This window comes from Mobula hypostoma, chromosome 19, assembly GCF_963921235.1.
Source record: "Mobula hypostoma chromosome 19, sMobHyp1.1, whole genome shotgun sequence".
Classification (NCBI taxonomy): Eukaryota; Metazoa; Chordata; class Chondrichthyes; order Myliobatiformes; family Myliobatidae; genus Mobula; species Mobula hypostoma.
This window is the reverse complement of record NC_086115.1, coordinates 8,818,866-8,841,733: the sequence shown is the minus strand read 5'-3', so window position 1 is coordinate 8,841,733 and position 22,868 is coordinate 8,818,866. Positions and strand designations below refer to the sequence as shown.

General features: G+C 40.8%; 1 protein-coding gene across 1 annotated transcript in view; it reads left to right on the top strand.

The window, feature by feature from the left end:
• LOC134358796 (metal transporter CNNM2-like) overlaps positions 1-22,868 on the top strand; it is a 158,155-nt gene that overhangs the window by 116,923 nt on the left and 18,364 nt on the right. Inside the window, exons 4-6 of the mRNA XM_063071294.1 lie at positions 9,800-9,969; positions 11,572-11,665; positions 13,418-13,480. Of these exons, the coding sequence (XP_062927364.1) occupies positions 9,800-9,969; positions 11,572-11,665; positions 13,418-13,480 (327 nt within the window). The remainder of the gene's footprint in view (positions 1-9,799; positions 9,970-11,571; positions 11,666-13,417; positions 13,481-22,868) is intronic.

Genomic DNA, 22,868 nt, shown 5'->3' with positions numbered 1-22,868 from the left:
GTGCAGAACACACACAAAATGCTGAAGGAACTCAGCAGGTCAGACAGCATCTGTGAAAATAAATAAAGAGTTAACACTTTGGGCTGAGATCATTTGTGCAGAAGAGAGATTTCTGTAATCTTTCACTCACTTGAAGTTATTCATGACGAAGTTCTTTGAGGTGTTGGTCATGAAGTGTATCAACTGTTGCCTGGATCATCACCTGGTATGAAAACACTAGTGCTCAAGAATGGAATAGAGGTACAGAAAGTGATGGATACAGCCCAGTCTGTCAAAGGCAAGGCTTTCCCTACTATTGAGTATATCTCCATGGAGTTTTGCCACAAGAAACTTCCAGTTTAAGGTGGTGCTAGTGAACCTCAGTGACTCCTGTCTAGTGGCTAGCAAAACAAGGATAGCAACTAAATACTTCGTTAACCACACTTTTTCTGGCAAGCAATCATCGCAAGTAAGTCTGGACTTGGAGCAGTTTGATGTGGCAGACTCGAGGTGAGGTGGCGGGCCCATCGCTGAGAACAGTGGGGAAAGGTTGGGCAAAGGCTGAATTGAAGCCACAGGGTCCAGCACCCAGAGCATATCAATGCGACTAAACACAATATGCGGACAGAAATTTACAGGCTGAATCGAGACAGCGAAGTCTGGCGTATCCATGCAGCAGAACCCATGGTTCTTACAGAGATTTGAGCGCTGGGCCAGATTGAAAAGGTCAGAGTGTTGAGGCCCAATGCCAGTTACGGGTCGGTTCAAATCACTGCTAGAAGCAGCAGAACCCATTGTTTGGATGGAGAGTTAAGTGCAGGCCAGATTGAAAAGGTCAGGGTTTCGGGACTGAGCTGAGGTGTGGGCTGGTTCGGATCACTGCTCCATGACATTTACTCAGCTCTGTGCTGAACTATGGACTCTCTTTACAGACTTTAGTTGAGAAACGCTATTTGCTTGTGGTTGCTGTTTGCATGATGTTTTTTTTATTGCACATTGGTCTTTTTTATGGGTTATTTTATTTTGATTTTGTTTTTGTTATGGGCATAATCTGTTTTTTATTCTCTGTACGTTAGGTGTTAGACAGTCTAACACAATATATAGTTTGTTTTTGGGTTTCTTTGTTTCGCGGCTGCCTGTTAGGAGATAAATCTCAAGGTTGTATAATGTATACATACTTTGATTATAAATATACTTTGAACTTTAAAAATAGGATCCATTATCAAACCCCCCACTATCCAGGCCATGCTTTCTTCTAGCTGTGAGACAGAAGCCTTAGATTTTCACACCAGGTTAATATCAGTTATTATTGTGCACTATCAGGCTCCTGAACCAGTGTGGATAACTCCATTCACCACTACTCTGAACTAATTCTACAACCCACAGAGTCGTTTTCAAGGACTTTTCATAAAATTCTAATGTATGTCTTGTTTTCCTATAAATGCCTGCCAGAAAATGAATCTCAAGGTAGCATATGGTAACATACAGGTGACCCCCATTTTCCGAACGTGTGCTTTACAACACCTCGCTGTTACAAAAAAAGGCAGCGCGCCCAAACAGCCAAGCTCCTCCCCCGGAACTGCATTCTAGCCGGCATTGCTTAAACATGTGCTTTATCTCGATTTATTTTGTGCATCCGTTAGCAAGATGAGGTCTAAGGTATCGGAAAAGCCTAAAAGAGCTCGTAAGGCTGTTACACTTAGCGTAAAACTAGACATAATTAAGCGTTTCGATCGTGGTGAATGAAGTAAGGACATTGTCCGCGCGTTGAACTTGCCTGCGTCCACCATTCGCACTATTTATATGCAGGGAGAAAGAATTCTGAAAGCTGCCGATGTAATGGATAAAATGTAAAGTCTGTTGCTTGAGTGGATTGGTGGATGTACAAAGCGTGGTGTTCTATTAAGTTTTCTTATACTTAAGGAGAAGTCAGTCTTTTTAATAAGCTGAAACAGAAAGCACTGGACAATGGTGATGAAAGTGTTGCGAAAGTGGAATTTAAAGGTAGTCATGTGTGGTTTGATTGGTTTCTGAGGCGAGGGCAACTTCATAGTTTAAGCAGTGGTGGTCCCCAACCTCCGGGCCGTGGACTGATAGATTGCCGCGAAGAATGCAGTGGTGCAGCAGTAGTCGGAACGCACGCAGCACATCTTTAAGAAAAAAGCCGAAATAAACAAGCTAATTAATTAAGTGCCGCCCAGCATGTAAATGTTGGCCCAGATCAGAGGCGATTGCCGATTGCATCAGGTGGTTATTCGTATAAGCAAGTGTTTAACTATGACGAAACTGCAATTTATTGGAGTCTTCCCAATTCCGGTAAGTGAAACTACACTGTACATACATTATTTTGACTTTATATAGGCTGTGTATTTTTATGTGTTATTTGGTATGATTTGGCAGCTTCACAGCTTAAAGGTTACTGGAGAGAGAGTGTTTCTGCTGAGAGCGCTTGTGCGAGATTTTCGCTGTGCTAGACAGTACTGCAGAAAAGTATTTTCTTTATATAGGTTGTGTATTTATCAAATCATTCCTGCCTTTACTATATGTTACTGTTACTTTAGGTTTTGTGTGTTACTTGGCATGATTTTGTAGGTTTTTTTTGGGTCTGGGAACACTCAAAAAATTTTCCCATATTAATAAATGGTAATTGCTTATTCACTTTACGACATTCCGGCTTACGAACCATTTCATAGGAACACCATACCTTCAGATAGCGGGGGAAACCTGTATATGTACTTGGATTATAAATTTACCTTGAACACTGGACTCACCTGAAAAATTGTACCATTTATCTTAGATTATGAGGACACGCAGTCCTCTTTTATTGTCACTTAGTAATGCATGCATTAAGAAATGATACAATGTTTCTCCAGAATGATATCACAGAAACACATGACAAACCGACTGAAAAACTGACAAAAACCACATTATTATAACATATAGTTACAACAGTGCAAAGCAATGCCGTAATTTGATAAAGAACAGACCATGGCACGATAAAAAGTCTCAAAGTCTCTCGAAAGTCCCATCATCTCACACAGACGGTGAACCTCCAGCGCCGCAAACTTGCCGATGAAGCATCCGACTCCGAGTCCGTCCGAAAACTCTGAGCCTCCGACCAGCTCTCCGACACTGAGCACCATTTCGGCCGAGGGCTTTGATCCCGGCCCTGGCAACAGGCAATAGGCAAAGCCGAGGATTTGGGGCCTTCCCCTCCGGAGATTCTCGATCGCACAGTAGCAGTGGCAGCGAAGCGGGCATTTCAGAAGTTTCTCCAGGTGTTCCTCCGTGCTTCTCACGGCTGTCTGCATCAAATCAGGGTTGTTCACTGCCCCTAGTTAACACATTACGATATCATTCGGAACGGCCGCGTACACTGCGTCGCACCGCCATCTTCTCCTCCTTCCTCTTCCCTCCTTGAGGCTTCTTCTTGTTCTTCATTACCTCATATTTCTTTGCCACGGTTGCTCATTCTGCCAGTCTTTCTATTTCTGTTGTAAGTTTCTTATGAACTTGTGTATTTTTACTCTAATTCTAAAATTTGTTTTATCAACGTAGTATGCCACTGTATCTCAAATGTAACAGGGATTCTTTCATGGAACCTTGGAGGTACAAAACTGTATAGGTCTCTCCATTCCAAAAGTAAAATTCACTGCAACTCCTTTTTTATATCCCTCTTGTCAATTTTGTATCATCATTTTCAATTTTTATTCTGGCATCTTCCCCCTTTCCATTCCTGAAAAAAAGGTCTCAGCCTGAAACATCAACTGTTTATTCATTTGCATAGATGGTGCCTGACCCCCTGAGTTCCTCTAGCATTTTGGGTGTGCATCTTTTTCAAATCCACTCATTTCCATTTTGCTGTTAAACTTAACAATTATCAGATTTGTAGCAATCTGATAATTATTAAGTTCATCGGAGAAATAATTATCAAACTGTAGCAATTATCAGATGCATTCAGAAATGAATCTGACAAAATTAAAAATGAATGGGAAAGGGAACTTCAACTTTCCCTACCTACAGAGAAATGGGATAAAATTTTTCAATTAGTTAGTACTTCTTCTATATGTGCTAAACATACTTTAATACAATTTAAAGTAGTACACAGAGCTCATATGTCCAAAGATAAACTAGCTTGTTTTTATTCCATATAAACCCTACCTGTGATAGATGTCACTCTGAAGTGGCTTCTTTAACTCATATGTTTTGGTCCTGTCCTCTTTTGGAAAAATATTGGAAAGACATTTTTGATATTATTTCAACAGTTCTATGTTTCAATTTAAAACCCCATCCTATTATGGCAATCTTTGGACTGCCAATGGTAGAACATAGATCTTTGTCTTCTTCAGCCTGTCGAATGATAGCTTTTATTACTTTAATAGTGAGAAGATCTATTTTGTTGAATTGGAAGGAAACTAATCCTCCAACTACATTCCAATGGTTTTCTCAAACCATATTAAGTTTAAATTTAGAAAAAATTAGAAGTGATATTTTTGACCCTTTGGTTAAATTTGAAGAAACTTGGAAACCTTTTATGCAACATTTTCATATGATGTAATCTGACCTTTCCGAATCTCTTTTCTAAATTTAAATTATATGATGAGAGGAGCGGAGTTAACGACATTATTGAACATGTCCGATATAAGCTGTTGGTCTAGCCCTGTTTTGTTTTGTTTTTCTTGGGTTTTTTTTTCTTTTTTTCTTTTGGCTTTTTTTTTGTTTATATATCTTTTTTGCTTTTTATTTCTTTTTAAATGTTTAATCTCATTATGAGTTTGGAAGTCTTTTATATCCATGCTACTTAAAATTCATTTTATGTATGTTGATGAACATTTTTCCAATCTCTTTGTACCAACTTTGTTATTGAGTTTGTAATTTTGAAAAATTAATAAAAAGATTTAAAAAGAAAGAAAGAAATGAATGTACACAACCTCTACTAAAATGCGGAGCGGGAGGTTGCGGAGTGAGTTGGAGACAGTTCCTTGCGGACTTAACACGCAAGCTTTAGAAAGCGAGCGGAGCGGGAGATTGCTTGGATTAATAGTAACTAGGCTTAATTTGCAAGGGCCAATTAAAAGAAGCGGAGTTTGAGTGGAAATGGTCATTGTGTGAATGGACAGTGTTAAAGTGTTCAGGCTTGGGCAGGCTGGAACTTAAGTTTGAGAAGTTAGAAGCATAACAAGTGTATGCAGGAAAGTAGTTCAGGCAGTGGAATACTCCTCTGTGATGTGGGATTTCAAGGTACCTAATTGTCTCCCTGATGACTACATCTGCAGGAAGCGCATCCAACTTCAGTTCCTGACTGACAAAGTATATGAGCTGGAGCTGGAAGCGCTCAGGAATTCACATCACAGATGACCTCACTCACCTGGTCTCTTAATATCACCTCTCTGAACAAGAAGGCACAAGGCAGAGCAGCGCCTCCACTTCCTAAGGAGACTGAGGGAAGCGAGCCTCCCCACCCCCAACGCCTTAACTGAACTTTATAGGAGCACCGTTAAGAGCATCCTGGTGAGCTGCATCTCCACCTCTTATAGGAGCAGCTGAACATTGGACCGGAAGTCCCTTCAAAGGACTGTGAGGGTGGCTGAGAGGGTCAAAGGGGTCTCCCTACCACCAATTAGGGATGTTTATCAGGAGTGTTATGTATACAGGGCCCTTAGTATTATCAAGGATCCCACTCATCCATCCTGCATCCTCTTTGAATTTCTACCATTCAGGAAGGAGACTGATGCATAAAAACAAGAACAGTCAGGATGGGAAACAGTTTCTTCCTTCAGGCCATTAGGCTTCTGAACTCCCCGCTGCATTGCATTCGAAGTGTCACCGGTTAATGTGTTCTGTAGGTTACAATATTTAATTTATGCACTTTATTTATGTATGATTCATCTATAGATTTTATCCTTACTTTCCCAAGTTATTATGTGTTATATGTGTGTAATGTGCACTGTTGTGCTTTGCCCCCTGCTCTGGAGAAACATCTTGTTTGACGGTATACATGTGTATAGTTAAATGTCAATAAACTTGACATGACTTGACCATCTGAGAGGCTGTAAAGTTAATAGATGAGTCTTTTACTGAGATGGTCACACACAGTGTGCAGGCTTTAAGTAGTATCTGGGTGACCACCAGGAGAAGTAAGGGGAGTAAGTAGTCAGTGCAGGGCTCCCCTCAGCAACAAGTATAGCCCTTTGGATACTGCTAAGGGAGATGACCTATCAGAGCACAGCAGCAGCAGACAGGTCAGTGGCACTCTGGCTGGCTCTGAAGCTGGGCAGAGAAGGGTAAAATCAGGCAGAATGGTAGTGATAAGGCAATAGTTAGGGATGGACAGGAGATTCTGTGGCCATGAAAAGGAAGCCAGGATTATGTTTCCTCTCATTTGCTAGGGTCCAGGATGTCTCAGAGTGCTTCGGAAGATTCTCGGGCGGGGGGTGGTAAGCAGTAAGTATAGGGAGTTGGGGAAGAGGTTGAAGAGCAAGACCTCCAAGATAGTCATCACTGGATTACTCCCAGCTCCATGTGCTAGTCTGGGCAGGGATATGATGAATAAATGGCTGAGGAAGTGGTGCAGGGGGCAGGGATTCAGATTTCTGGATAACTGGGATCTTTTCTGGGAAAGGTATGGCATGTATTAAAAGGGGAAATCAGATTGGTGCTGGATCCCAATAGAGGGAATTTGTAGAATGCCTGTGAGGTGGCTTTTTGGAGCAACGTAGTTGAGCCCACTAGGTGAAAGATAATTTTGGATTGGGTGTTGTGTAATGAAGCAGATTTGAAAGGGAGCTTAAGCAAAAGGAACCCTTGGGAGACAGTGATCATAATATGATAGAATTACCCCTGCAGCTTGAGAGGTAGAGATAAAGTCAGATGTATTAGTATTACAGTGGAAGAAAGGGAATTTCAGAGGCATGAGAGAGGAGCTGACCAAAATTGATCATAAGGGGTCACTAGAAGTAGCTGAAGTTTCTGGGGGCAATTTGGAAGGTGGGATAAGCCCCAAAGATGAAGATATATTCTAAAGAGGGAATGAAGCAACCATGGGTGACAAGGAAAGCCAAAACCAGTATAAAAGCAAAAGAGAGGGCATATAATATAGCAAAAAAAAATTAGCAAGTAGTTAGACAATTGGGAAACTTTTAAAAACCAGTAGAAGGCATCTAAAAAATCATAAGGAAAGAAAAGATGTAATATGAAGGTAAGCTAGTTGAAACTATCGGAGGATACCAAAAGCTCTTTCAAATACTGTATATCAAGAGTCAAAGAGAGGTGTGTGTAGATATTGCACCATTGGAAAATGATGCTGAAGAGGTAGCAATGGGGTCAAAGAAATGGTGGACGAACTGAATAAGTATTTTGTGTCAGTCTTCACTGTGGAAGCCCCTAGAAGTATGCCAGAAATTGTAGAGTGTCGGGGGCAGAAGTGAGTATAGTTGCCATCACTAAGGAGAAGGTGCTTGGGAAGCTGAAAGGTCTGAAGGTAGATACGTCACCTGAACCAGATGACTATACCCCAGGGTACCAAAAGAGTTAGCTGAAGAGATTGTGGAGGCATTAGTAGTGTTCTTTCAAAAATCAGTAGACTCTGGAATAGTTCTGGAGAACTAGAGGACTGGAAAATTACAAAATCATTCCAATCTTGAGGGAGAGAGAAGTAAGGAAATTATAGGCCCGTTAGCTTGACTTCAGTGATTAGGAAGATGTTGGAGTCCATTATTAAGAATAAAGTTTCAGGGTACTTGGAAGACCATGATAAAGTAAAGACAAGTCAACATGGTTTCCTGAAGGGAAATCTTGCCTGACAAATCTGTATGAATTCTTTGAAGAAATAACGGGTAGGATAGACAAAGGAGAGTAGGTGGATGTTGTTTACTTGGATACTTAGATGGCCTTTAACAAGATGCTGCACATGTCTGCTTAACAAGAGTCGATGGTATTACAAGAAAGATGCTAGCATGGATAAGGGATTGGCTGATAGGTAGGAGGGAGAGTGTAGGAAGAAAGGGGGCCTATTCTGGTTGGCTGCCAGTGAGAAGTGGTGTTCCACAGGGATCACTATTGGGACCACTTCTCTTCACGTTATATGTCAAAGATTTGGATGATGAAATTGATGACTTTATGGCCAAGTTTGCAGATGATAGAAAGGTAGGTGGAGTAGGTAGGTAGTGTTGAGGAAGCAGGGAGGCTACAGAAGGAACAGGAAGTGTATGGTCATACATTTTGGTAGAAGGAATATAGGGGTAGACTATTTTCTGAACAGGGAGAGAATTCAAAAATCAGAAGTACAAAGGGACTTGGGAGTCCTTGTGCAGGATCCCCTAAAGATTAATTTATAGGTTGAGTCTGTGGTAAGGAAGGGAAATACAATGTTAGCATTAATTTTGAGAGGACTAGAATATACATAAGAGCAAGGATGTGATGCTGAGGTTTTATATGGTATTGGTCAGACCGCACTTGGAGTATTGTGCGGTTTTCGGCTCCATATTTACGAAAAGATGTGCTCAGACTGATTCCAGGATTGAAAGGGTTAACACATGAGTGATTGATAGCTCTAGGCCTGTGGCCACTGGAGTTTAGAAGAATGAGGGTAATATCACTGAAACTTACTGAATATTGAAAGGCCTAGACAGAGTGGATATGGCGAGGATGTTTCCTATAGTGGATGAGCCTAAGATCAGAGGACACAGCCTCAGAATAGAGGGACGTCTATTGAGAACAGAGATGAAGAGGAATTTCTTTCACCAGAGGGTGATGAATGTGGAATTCAGATGGCTGTGGAAGCCAAGTCATTGAGTATAGTTAAAGCAGAGGTTGATAAGTTCTTGGTTAGTCATGGCGTCAAATGTTAGAGGGAAAAGTCAGGAGAATGGCGTTGAGATCGATAATAAATCAGCCATGGTGGAATGCAGAGTAGACTCGGTGCTGAGTGACCTAATTCTGCTCCTGTGTCTTATGACCTTATGTCTTGTGGTTTAAACTGACTTCAGATCTCTTCGCAGAAAATGTAGTCAAGTTAGTCAGATGTGATTTATATTTAGCAGATATTTACTGGTTCCCTTCACTCAGGTTATGCTTGTCATGCAATGACAATGTTTTTCTTCATTGTTTTTAAAGCCCTGTTCATTACTGGCATTAAACTTGGGGACTGTACTTGGAGGTTTATCTTCTCCTCTTCCTTTGAAAATGAATTTGGCATTTGTAGTCTTACTGTCTTTGGTGCCATTGCTGTGTTGAAAGAGGATTCATAAATTGTGAAAGCAGTAGTGCAAATTCTCCCCTTAATTCCCTCAACAACCCCTGGATAAGCCTCATATGGATGAGGTGATACTTTCCAGTAGATCATACTTGTCAGTTTTTATCTCTTCCCATATATAAACATACTCATTTATAAAAGCTTTAGCCAAGTCTTTTTCCTTGGCAATCACTAATGCAAAGCTCCTGAATTGTGCCTTCCATCTAATCCAGAACCTCTCTGCAGACTGTCAACCAATCCTTTGGCAAAGCTGCTTTTGTTAGTCTGCCTATTGAAGCCTTTGGCTTCTCTTTTATGTTAACCACATTGAGAGAATGCTGTTAATAGTTGGATGACTTCCATTTTCCACTCCTGTGCAAGTTCTTAAATAAGTAAGTTGTAAAAAAAAAGGTATTTTTGTTGGAACTTCTATTTATTTAACTGCTGCAGAACATCTTTCTTTTTCCTCAGTGAAATATTATGACATCGGTACATGGTGGCTAATTTAGACCAATTTATCTAATGATTATTCATTGCAATAGAAAGCTTGAAATTACACTGTAATATGTTTTCTGTTAATTATTTCAGAAGTGGAGCCATTCAGTCCAACGCAGATGTCAGAGAAGATCTTGCTGAGGCTGCTCAAGCATCCTAATGTCATTCAGGAAATGAAATTTGATGAGAGAAACAAAAAAGCCCCGGAACATTATCTCTTCCATCGGAACAAACCTGTAGACTATTTTATTCTAGTTTTGCAGGTTAGTAGGGTTAACTTGAGAGGAATTCTAAAGGAATTATATGTAGAATAGCTTTTATATAGATTGAGATGATCACATTTGACTGTACAGTACTGTGCAAAAGTCTCTCTCGCTTATAAAAAATATAAAAAAGACACAGATGTACAAGTATTGGAGGTTACTGTTGGAAGACCGTATTTTTAATGCATATTTTCCTTGTTTCTGCAAGACATTGTTACATTGAGATGAGCAGAGCTCTTAGATTGAATCTTGCAATTTTATTGTTGGGACCAATGTCTATATATGCCAAGGAATGCGATGAAATGTGAATGTAAGAGCAGAATCAGGCAACTTGGCCTACTGAGTGTGCTCCATGGCTGATTAATTTTCCCTCTCAACCCCACTTCCCCTGCCTGCTCCCCATAAATTTAGATTTCTCCTCCTCATCTCTGTTCTAGAGGGACGTCCTTGTAATGTGAGGCTGTGCCCTCTGGTCCTAGACTCTCCCACTATTGAAAACATGTTCTCCATATCTGTCTAGGCCTTTCAATATTTGGTATTGAATGAGATTCTCCCCTCATTCTTCTAAACTCCACGAGTATAGACTTAGAACATTCAAAGGCTCTATATACCCTTTCATTCCTGGACTCATCTCATAAACCTTGTCTGGATGGCAGAACCTTTACTTCCTTAGGAGTTTGCAAAGATTTGGTATGACATCTAAAACTCTGACAGACTTTTATAAATTTGTAGTGGAGAGTATAGTGACTGGCTGTATTATGGCCTGGTATGAAACCGCCAATGCCCTTGAACAGAAAATCCTATAACAATTAGTGGATACAGCCGAGTCCATCACGGATAAAGCCCTCCCCACCATTGAGCACGTCTACGCAGAGCGTTATCACAGGAAAGCAGCATCCATCATCAAGGACCTCCTGTACCCAGTACATGCTCTCTTCTTGTTGATGCCACCAGGAAGGAGGTACAGGAGCCTCAGGACTTGCATCACGAGGTTCAGAAACAGTTACTACCCTTCAACCATTATGCTGTTCAACCAAAGGGGGTAACTTTGCTCATGTCCCATCATTGAAATGTTCACACAACCTATGGACTCACTTTCAAGGACTCTTCATCTCATGTTCTCAATATTTGTTGCTTATTTATTATTATTACTTCTTTCTTTTTGTATTTGCACATTTTGTTGTCTTTTGCATACTGGTTGAACCCCCAAGTTGGTTTGGAAGTTTCATTGATATGGTTATTATTCTATGGATTTATTGAGTATGCCCGCACGAAAATGAATCTCAGAGTTGTAATGGTGACGTATATGTACTTTGATAATGAACTTACTTTACTTTGAACTTCCAGTTACTTTGCAGCAATTTGTGTAGATTTATAAATTATTCCTCAGCAAACCCTTCTACTTAATAGAGGTGAAAAAAACTTTGTAGAAAATGCAGTTGTATTGTTACAGCATCATAAAGTTTATGGAATAAGGTTTCTTAGATTGGTTGAATTTAATCAGTCAGTATATTTTAGTTTAATGAATATTCATGATGTGAGGAAATAGGCTTTTGTTTATTGAATGTAGTTTAATAATGCCAATTGCTCCTTTGTGGCCAGGGAAAAGTGGAGGTGGAAGCTGGGAAAGAAGTAATGAAGTTCGAAGCAGGCGCCTTCTCCTACTATGGCATGATGGCTCTCACATCCTCTCCAGGTACTAATCTTAGTAGAACAACTATAGAACTTAGAGGGATCAATGTTTTCTATGAAATAAAATAAAATAATGGGAAGATGTTTTGGGTCCAAATTATTAGGATTTAATCAGTATTCAGAAGCTTGGAGTTTAATTGCAAATAATCCTCTCACAATGCTTAGTTCTAATGGGTACCAAATTATTGATTAGGCAAAACTTGGCGACGGAGTACTTTTTTTTCCATTCTACAAGTATGTACATGTTTATCTGAAGATAGACCAATTAGTTCCTGGGACACGCCACACTTTTTGACAGCTTATGCCTAGCATTCTGAAACAGTGCATTCCTTGGCAATGCAGTTGCGAACTAAATCTGTGGTGCTGCCTTAGCACATATGGCTCGCTGTGGTTGTGACCCACAGTTGATGCAAAGGAACTCTAATAATCTTGTGAACAACCTATTTGGTATGTATGTTGTGCATTCCTGAGTTAGACATCACTCATACAGCTGCACTCTGCTGCCACCAGACGGAGATTTCCAAACACTTAGAGGATGCACATCTTAATCTTTTGAGAATTCAGCTTTGTCCTAAATTTCTGCTGGAGTTCTTCCTATGAGGTGAGAATTCTGTCTGAGCAGTTTCAAATAGATAAACACTTCATCCATTTAATGTTCATTAGAATGAAAGATGCCAGATGTCAAAATGTCGACCAAGGTGTCAAATAGGCTGATTGGGAAAGGAATAATAACTGAAACTAATCAACTGAAGAATTGAAAGAGGGTCAGATCATTTATAAAGTACAAAATTATTTGAAAATTAAAATTAGTAAACGAAGATGAGTAACTAATGTTGTAGTTCCTAAAAAATGTGATAAATTGAAAGGCTTTGTCTAAATATTAGCCAATGTGAAGTCTTCATTTTTGTTTCTTTGTGGATTTGAATTCAGCTTTATATGACAATGATAATTTGTGACTAAATGCATTGGACTTCTGTATTTTGAAGCACTTTCATAGACCCATTCAGTTTTTAAGGACTTTAGAAAGCAAGTAATTAATGTAAATTGTGGATAGGTACTTTCAACATTAAACACAGTGATGCCAATCAGTTTTTCCCTCTTGAGCATTGGCACAACATCATTAACCAGCACCCATTGATTTCCTCCTCTAATTCAATTCTGATCCATGCTCAGTTTTCTTGTTAATTCCCACAACTTTGATTTTTATTAATTTTTTTTGTGAAGCATTTCATAAAGTTCCACAATGTCCAGGAAACTGCATCATACCAATAAGGTATTCTCCTGTGTTTAAAATCTTGCCATTCAAATCTTGCACTAGGTTTATAGAAACTCCACAGATTTTACTCCTGCACTATATTGAAGGAAGATCTCAAACCTCCACTGCCTTGCAGCTATAATGACTCACGGGGAAGGCTTTGGGAGTAAAACCCAAGGAAAAATCTGGAGTTGGAGTCCCTAAGGCAATCCTATGTTGAGTTCAATGCTGACTGGCAGCTCCTACAACACCTCTGCCATTTCTTTGGATTCAGCAGCTGAGTAGAGGGGGAGGGAAGCCTGCTACATGGGCAACAGTTTGCTCTCTATATCATACTGCCCTGGTTTGCGTATTGACTTCGACAGCTAGGACACAAAGTCCGTGGTTAACCCTGACCAATTGAGGGTCATCAATTTGTTTGCAATCAATTTATTAGACACTCTTACGCTAATCAATATATGTAAAATCTGACGTTTCTCTTTTATTCCATTTCCACCGTAGTTCCCTTGTCTCTGTCTCGTACTTTTGCTGTCAGCAGAACAGAATCATTGGCTGGCTCACCAGGTAAATTTACACAAGTTAATTTAGGCTTTGTCTTTTAAGGTTGCAGTTTAGCAAATAAATGGGAGATGTTCATCTTACATCAAATTAAAATCTTCACGGTAAATACTTTACACAGAGAGTGCTGGGTGCATGGAAAGCGCTGCCACAGTGGTGATAGAGGGAGACACATTAGGGGCATTTAAGAAACTCTTAGGTAAGCACTTGGATGAAAGTAAAATGGGGGGTGATTTGGGAGGGAGAGGTTAGATTGCTCTTAGAGTAGGTTAAAACAGTGGTTTCCAACCACCGTTTTGTAGCAAAGCATGTGCTACCGGGCCGCGAGGAAATGATATGATTTGGCAATATGAAATGATATGAGTCAGCTGCACCTTTCCTCGTTCCCTGTCATGCACTGTTGAACTTGAACACCCCCCACCCCCCCCCCCCACCGGTTGGCCGGTCCGCAAGAATATTGTCAATATTAAACTGGTCCACGGCGCAAAAAGGGTGGGGACCCCTGGGTTAAAAGGTTGGCATAACATAATGGGCTGAAGGGCCTGTATGTGCTGTAAAGTCCTGTTCTGTATGTAAGATGCAGCTGTCATTTTGTTGGAGCACTTTTCTAGCATACAGAATTCTAAAGCCCATTCAATCCTGTATGGAATTCCTGGTTATGGGTGAAATTTTCAGTTCTCAAAACTACAACACTACATAATTTGCCCATCTTTCATTTTATTAATGCATGTAAAGTAGATTTGGAATAATGGTTACATGGGGGAAGAAATGGCAGCCATAAAACCAAGGGATCCCTAAAAATGTTCTAAATCATATCTGTGCAAATAGGTCTCGGGACGAAAGGAATTGGCAGAACCAAGCCATTTACATCACAGCATATACATCGCAAAGCACTAATTTAGAATCAAATGTACTCTTGTCGGTGTGCTATCTATGTGGTAACACAATGGTCAGATAGAATTGACTCGGTATATTTCATGATTATAATGTTAAACTAAGTTTATGGTGAAAATATATCCCCAATGTAACTGTTTTATATGTCATAACATGGTTCTCCTCAAGGTTTACCTAACCTGTTGAAACCTAGGTGCTCTTTAAACTCTGTTATCTTGCTCATTACCAATATCTGTTTTCAGTTATATATTCTCAAGTTATTGTTAGGAACCCTGCATATTACTGCTGTATTCAGTTCCTTTCCTTTCTATATAAACTTCCAAAATATCAAATAACTTTGAAAATTCAGTTCCTTAGTCACCTTTAATCACATTACTGTCAGGTTATATTTCTAAATGCAGTGTCAATTCATCTACCTTTTTACAAGTACAGGTTTCCCCCGCCATCCGAAGGTAGAGCGTTCCTATGAAACGGTTTGTAAGCCAGAATGTCGTAAAGTGGAGTAGCAATTACCATTTATTTATATTGGGAAATTTTGTGAGCATTCGCAGACTCAAAAATAACCTACCAAATCATGCCAAATAACACATAAAACCTAAAATAACAGTAACATATAGTAAAAGCAGGAATGATATGATAAATACACAGCCTATATAAAGTAGAAATACTTTTCCACAATCACTGCCGGCACTGTTCTCCGTAGCGAAAATCTCACGCAAGCACTATTGGCAAAAACACTCTCTCCAGTAACCTTTAAGCTATGAAGCTGCCAAATCATACCAAATAACACATAAAAATACACAGCTTATATAAAGTAGAAATAATGTATGTACAGTGTAGTATCACTTACCAGAATCAGGGAGACAGCTTGCCGAGCACACTGATGATAGTGTGTTAGACTGAGTCGTCAGAGTTTGGGTGGTGCAGTGGCCCCCACCCTCCGGGCCACCGACTGATACCGATCCACAAAGCATGCAGGGGTGCAGCGGTAGCCGGGAGGCACACAGCACATCTTTAAGAAAAAAGCCGAAATAAGCAAGCTAATTAATTAGGTGCCACTCGGCATGTAATTATCGACCCAGATCAGAGGCAGACGCAATCGGCAATCACCTCTGATCTGGGCCAACATTTACGTGCTGGGCTGCACCTAATTAATTAGGATGTTTATTTCGGCTTTCTTCTTAAAGATGTGCTGTGTGCCACCCAGCTACCGCTACATTCTCCGCGAATCTGTATCTGTCTGCGGCTTGGGGGTTGGGGTGGTGGGACACTGGGGTGACATCTCATCGTCGATCAGGGCAGGCAGGTCATCTTCTCCTGTGTCTGCCTGCCTCGATGTCGAAGGTCAAGGTTCGTCGTCTGCTGTGGCTGATGTGGAAGGCTTGCTTGACTGCTGAGCCTTGTGCATTTTTCTATCATCCAGTTCTTTGTAAGCAAACCATCAAATATGCCCTAAACCGACGTACCCTTTCAAAATTAAAGTCGTACTTTATCATTGCAGCGAAAATCTCACGTAGTTGCTTCATGTTCAGTTCCTGGATGACTTCACTTTCGCTACTGAATTCGATTTCAATTGTTATCCTTTCCTCTTCCAATTGCATCATCTCTTCATCTATCAGTTCTTGATCATGGGATGCCAAAATCTCTTCAACATCATCTTCATCAACTTGCACAAGCCAAACTCACTTTGTCCTTGCTTCATTCACCACGATCGAAATGCTTAATTATGTCTAGTTTTACGCTAAGTGTAACACCCTTACGAGCTCTTTTAGGCTTTTCCGATACCTTAGAACTCATCTTGCTAACGGCTGCTCACAGGCACGTGTTTAAGCAATGCTGGCGAGAATGCTGTTCCGAATCCAGAGGAGAGTGGTTGCTTGGGGCACGCGCTGATTTTTTTCGCGTGCTGCCTTTCTTCTTAACAGTGAAAGCACCTTCTGTTAGCGAAAACAGGGAACTAATGAAGGTCTTTCATAACAGTGAGGTTTCGTAAAGTGAACGTTCGAAAAGCGGGGTCACCTGTACAGTACTGTGCAAAAGGCAGTATATGTAAGTAATGATAAGCATGATTCTGATATGGGTCTCTATTGTGGACTGATTGTGGGAGGGGAGGGAATGGAAAGCACCAGAGAGACATTCTGCAGTGGTCAATAAAGCAATTGTTTGGAATCAAATGATCTTGCTTGATGTCTCAGGGCTGGGTGTGTCCGCACCTGCTCCACAACCTTCCCACCCCCCCAACCTCTGGCACTCCTTCTCTGCCATCTGTCACACACCCCACCCACAGCATTCCACCCTTGCCATTCCCAATATCCTTTGCTTCTGCAGGATTTACAAACTCGTTCTGCACTCCAGATTTATAAATACAGTACTGTGCAAAAGTCTTGAGGCACTCCAGCTATGCATAAGTGCCTAGGGTTCTGTACTATCTGCATTCAGATACATTGCCTTTAACTTTACTTTTCCTTTTTCTCTGATTCTGAATCTATTTGCTGGTGCAATCCTCTACTTACAGTCTCGGTACCTTCTTGATATGCTCTTGCACTTCATATTTGTTGTAGGGAGCCATTTGGCCCATCTTTATCAGTTTTGCACAGAATGAATGGTTCAGGGAAACTAAATTCCCTCACTTACTCCCTCTACTGAAAAAGCACTGTCACTGAAGAGATAGTGATGAGCAAACTAGAGGGCCTGATGGGATGCATCCCAGGGTGCTGAGGGAATTGGCAGAGGTTATAGTAGACACGCTGGTAATCACTTACCAAAATTCTCTAGACTCTGGGCAGGTCCCAGCGGATTGGAAGACAGCAAATGTCATGCCACTTTTTAAAAAAGGATGTAGGCAAAAGACGGGCAACTGTAGGCCAGTTAGCTTAACATCTGTAGTCAGAAAAATGCTTGAAGCTGTCATTAAGGAAGAAATAGCAAAACATTTAGGAAGGAGTGGTTCCATTAGACAGACGCAGCATGGATTCAGAAAGGGCAGGTCATGTTAATTGAATTCATTCTTCCCTCTACCAGTAAATGTTCCCCGTGCCACTGGCTGCAGAATTTCATGAAAAAAACACCTCTCCAACTTTAAGCACAAGGGTGGATCGATCATGCTGTGGGCTTGTGTTGCAGCCAGTGGCACGGGGAACATTTACTGGTAGAGGGAAGAATGAGTTCAATTAAATACCAGCAAACTCTGGAAGCAAACATCACACCGAAAGTAAAAGAGCCGAAGATGAAAAGAGGATGGCTTCTACACCAGGATAATGATCCCAAACACACCTCAAAATCCACGATGGACTACCTCAGGAGGCACAAGCTGAAGGTTTTGCCATGGCCCTCATAGTCCCCCAACCTAAACACCATCGAGAATCTGTGGATAGATCTCAAAAGGGCAGTGCATGCAAGACAGCCCAAGAATCTCACAGAACTAGAAGCCTTTTGCAAGGAAGAATGGGAAAAGATTCCCCAAACAAGAACTAAAAGACTCTTAGCTGGCTACAGAAAGCGTTTACAAGCTGTGACACTTGCCAAAGGGGGTGTTACTAAGTACTGCCATGCGGGGTGCCCAAACTTTTGCTTCGGGCCCTTTTCTTTTTTTGTTATTTTGAAACTGTAAAAGATGGAAATAAAAAGTTTTCTTGCTTAAGGTATTAAAGAAATGTGTCATCTTTAACTTTATGCCTTTTGGAAATCAGTTCATCTTTTACTTGCTTAGCTATTCACAGTAACAGAAATTTTGACCAGGGGTGCCCAAACTTTTGCATGCCGCTGTAGGTTAAGTGAGTGGGCCGAGTTCTGGTAGATGGAATACAATGTTGGTAAATGCGAGATTATGCACTTTGGAAGGATTGATAGAAGAGCAGATTATTATTTAAATGGTGAAAGATTGCAGTATGCTGTTGTGCAAAGGGACTTGGGAGTGCTTGTGCATTGAATCGCAAAAAGTTGGCTTGCAGGTACAACAGGTTAAGAAGGCAAACGGAATGTTGGCCTTCATTGCTGGAGGAATTGAATTCAAGAGCAGGGAATTCATGCTGCAACTATACAGGGTACTGGTGAGGCTACACCTGGAGTACTGTGTGCAGTTCTGGTCTCCATACTTGAGGAAGGATATACAGATGTCCCCCGCTTTTTGAGTGTTCGCTTTACAAAACCTCACTGTTACGAAAGACCTACATTAGTACCCTGTTTTCACTTTCAGAAGGTGTTTTCACTGTTACGAGAAAAAGCAGCGCGCGAGGAAAATCAGCACGCAATAAAAGGCAGCGCGCGCCCCGAGCAGCCGCTCTCCCCTGGATTCGGAACTGCATTCCAGCCGGCAATTGCTTAAACACGTTGCCTGTGAGCAGCCGTTAGCAAGATGAGTTCTAAGGTATCGGAAAAGCCTAAAAGAGCTCGTAAGGGTGTTGCCTCAAGATTCAGAGGAGAAGATTTAGGATGGAGATGAGGAGAAACTGTTTTTCCCAGAAAGTGGTGAATCTGTGGAATTCTTTGCCCAGGGAAGCAGTTGAGGCTTCTTCACTAAATATATTTAAGATACAGTTAGATAGATATTAACATAGTAAGGGAATTAAGGGTTATGGGGAAAAGGCAGGTAGATGGAGCTGAGTTTACGGACAGATCAGCCATGATCTTATTGAATGGTGGGGCAGGCTCGATGGGCCGATGCATGCTCCTGCTTTGAAACACTAGAGAAAGCACACATGATAACACAAAATGTGTGTACCCCTAACAGTACCAGGGGCCAAAATCCAACAGTTGTGCCAGCTAAAGGGGCATTGTGCCACTAGTTGTTACCTCAGTTATTGCTCTACATTATTGTTTTCTCTTTCTCTTTCTCTTTGTCTCTCTAAATCAGTGGTCTGCAACCATTGGGCTGCGGACCGGTACCGGGCCGCAAAGCATGTGCTACCGGGCCACGGGGAAATGATATGATTTGGCAATATGAAACGATAGGAGTCAGCTGCACCTTTCCTCATACCCTGTCACACACTGTTGAACTTGAACCCCCCCCACCGGTCAGCCGGTCCACAAGAATATTGTTAATATTAAACCAGTCTGCGGTGCAAACAAGGTTGGGGACCCCTGCTCTAAATAACCCATTCACCTGAACAGTTATTTCCCATTTCCAGCTTAGCTTTCCTCCCTTCTTATTTTACCTTTAGATTCCCATGACACAGAAATGGGCTCCATTGATTCCATTCCAAGCATAACATATTCATCTAAGCATCTCATCTTCCAGCACTTGCTCCCTAGCCTCCATACTAACTCATAAACATGGTGAGAATTATTGCCTCCACTTAAACCCCGGGTTGTGCTTTACAAAATCCAATTACCCTCTATATAAAAAAAAAGTTCTTCTTCAAATCCCCTCTAAATCTCCTACCATTTGCCTGTACTTACAGGCAGCTTTGCTATGGTGAAATTTCTCACTCCCTCCCCTGTCAGTGATCCTCATAACAGCCTCTTCTGCTCAAGAAAATTAAATCCAACTGATCCTGATTTTCCTCATAATTGAAATTCCTGCTCTAGGTAACATCCTAGTGAATCCCCTCTGCACCCTGTCGAATGCAAACGTGCCTTCTGTGCAGACCAGAACTGCATGCAGTACATTCAATATTTTATGAAGTTATCTCATAACCTCAGTGCAGTTAAATTCTTTGCAGGATTTTGACCAGAAATTTTAACAATTCCTCCCTCTCCCCCCGACCGTTTCCATACCATTAACCCACAAATGTAGCTTAACTCCACTGGCTCCTTCAGCAGGATTGTTGCTGCAGATTCTGGCATCTGCAGTCTCACGAGTCTCTACTTAAATGTGCCCTGGTTAATGTCTCTTGTGCCTTCTTCACCACCATATCTACATGTGCTGCCACCTTCTGGGAACCTTGGACCTCTACTCCATAGGGCGTTACTATTCAGTGTGTGCCATACCTACTAAGTGTTCAATAAAAATATCGAGAGTTTACCTCTTTTGCATTTTAGTAGTTGAGCAATAACTTTATCCATAATTTTTTAAATATGAGGAACTTCCTTACATAATATTTTGCTGCAAAGATCCTAATTGCTGTGGCTGATTCCATAAAAAATGGCATCCATACACTATTATGTTTCTGTCTAATCTGTTTATGTCTGCTTTCTTAGGAAAGTATTTTATCAATTGATTTTTAGTGATTACTTCACTGTATTCAGTGTAAAATTTGTATTACATACTGTTCATGGGAAGAATTGACTGAAGCTGGTTGGTTCTCTATTTCTTGGGAACATAGTGGCAGCTATAGGCTTGGATGGATCCTAATGTTATTTGTCAGTGATTTGGATGATGGAATTGATGGCTTTATGGCCAAGTTTGCAGACAAGATGAAGATAGGTGGAGGGGTAAGTGGTGTAGAGGAAGCAGAGAGACTACAAAAGTCTCAGACAGATTAGGAGAATGGTCAAAAAAGTGGCAGATGGGATACAGTGTCGGGTATGGTCATGCACTTAGGTAGAAGAAATAAAAGGGTAGACTATTTTCTAAATGGAGAGAAAATTCAAAAACCAGAGGTGCAAAGGAGCTTGGGAGTTCTTGTGCAAGATTCCCTAAAGTTTAATTTGCAGGTTGAGTCAGTGTTGAGGAAGGCAAATGCAATGTTAGCATTCATTTCGAGAGGACTAGAATATAAAAGCAAAAATGTAATATTGAGGTTTTATAAGGCACCAGAGATGCCTCAATTGGAGTATTGTGAGCAGTTTTGGGCCCCTTATCTAAGAAAGGATGTGCTGAAACTGGAGAGGGTTCAATGGAGGTTCATGAAAATAATATCAAATTGAAAGGCTCCTTAGGTGAGGAGCGTTTGACAGCTCTGAGCCTCAGTGGAACTGAGAAAAATGAGGAGAGATCTCATCGAAACATATGAAATGTTGAAAGGCCTCAATAGAGAGGATGTTTGCTATTATGGGGTAGTTTTAAAACCAGAGGACACAGCTTCATAATAGAGGACATCTGTTTAGAACAGAGATGAGGAGAAATTTCTTTAGCCAGAGGGTGGTGAATCTGTGGATTTTGTTGCCACAGGTGGCTGTGAAGGCCAGGTTATTGGGTATATTTAGACAAGGTTAATAGATTCTTGATTCTTCATGGTATGGTATGAAGAGATACAAGGAGAAGGCAGGAGATTATAGCTGAGAGGGAAATGGATCAGCCATAATGAAATGGCGGAGCAGATGCGATGGGCCAAATGGCCTGATTCTGGCTCCTATATCTTATGGTCTGACAGAATTCAAGTCATGCTAATCTTCATTTTCTCTTCATTCCTGTAGTTCGGAAATGGAAGGAAATCCACTAGCTTTGCTATGGAAATAGTAGAAATGCCTGAAATTGTTATGACAAGTCCCCTGTCTGAGAATTTTAACATAATGTATACATTTTAAGTTTACTCATGGAAAATTAAATTGTGCATTTCCAGAGTATTTTGGAAGATGGTCACTGGAATTTGACATAGAATGACATGTGGAAAAGTTGGACCATATATGGGATGGAAAGACTTTGTTTTGCATCCCATAACGGTATTTGTGTTCACATCACCATATTCAGACTCTTCATTGTATTAACCCTTGGAATGTCAGCAGTTTCAAAAAATACTTTCTACCACCATAAAATTTCAGAAAGCACTTCTTTAAAAATGTTAATAATGCTTTTTTAGCAATCTCCTTCATTGGTTTACATCTATTCTTGCTCTTACCCCTGCCTTTAACTTTTATATTTAAAGACGTAGATGGTGTGGATGTGGAGAGGATGTTCCCTGTAGTGGGCGAATCTAGGACCAGAGGGCAAGCCTCAGAATAGAAGGATGTCCACTTAGAACAGAGATGTGAAGGTATTTCTTTAGCCAGAGGATAGTATAATTCATTGCCACCTGCAGCTCTGGATGCCAAGTCATTTAGTGTATTTAAAGGGGAGATTGATAGCCAGAGCATCAAGATTACAGGGTGAAGGCAGGAGAATAGGACTGAGAGGGATAATAAATCAACCATGATAGAATGGTGGAGCAGACTTGATGAGCCAAATGGCCTAATTTGCTCCTATGTTTTTATGGCCTTAAGGGCTTTTCTTTTGTATTAAAGACATCATAGTGATATCCTCAAACATTCTTGAAATAATGGCTGGCACAGCATTTGGCCAGCATCTTACTTGTACCACCAGTAAATCTTCATGCATTTCATGAAAGAGCACCCAGTATGTATTAGTTTCTCAAGGTTTAAAGAGCTGAAGTAGTTTAGAGTCCATGCCAATTTTTAAAAATACATTATCAGCAAAGACCATTTGGCATATAAAATGTCTTGGGTGGGGGGGAGTTGATTATACTCAGCAGTTCAAAATGTCTTGTATATCTATAGGCTGTTATTGGAGGTGGACCAACTGGAGGTGTAAGATGAAAAAATAGTTCTGGGGACAATTATGTTATCCAGCTTAAACAAAATGGGCTGTAGAATTGTTCAGTACAATAAACCTGTGCTTCAAGAT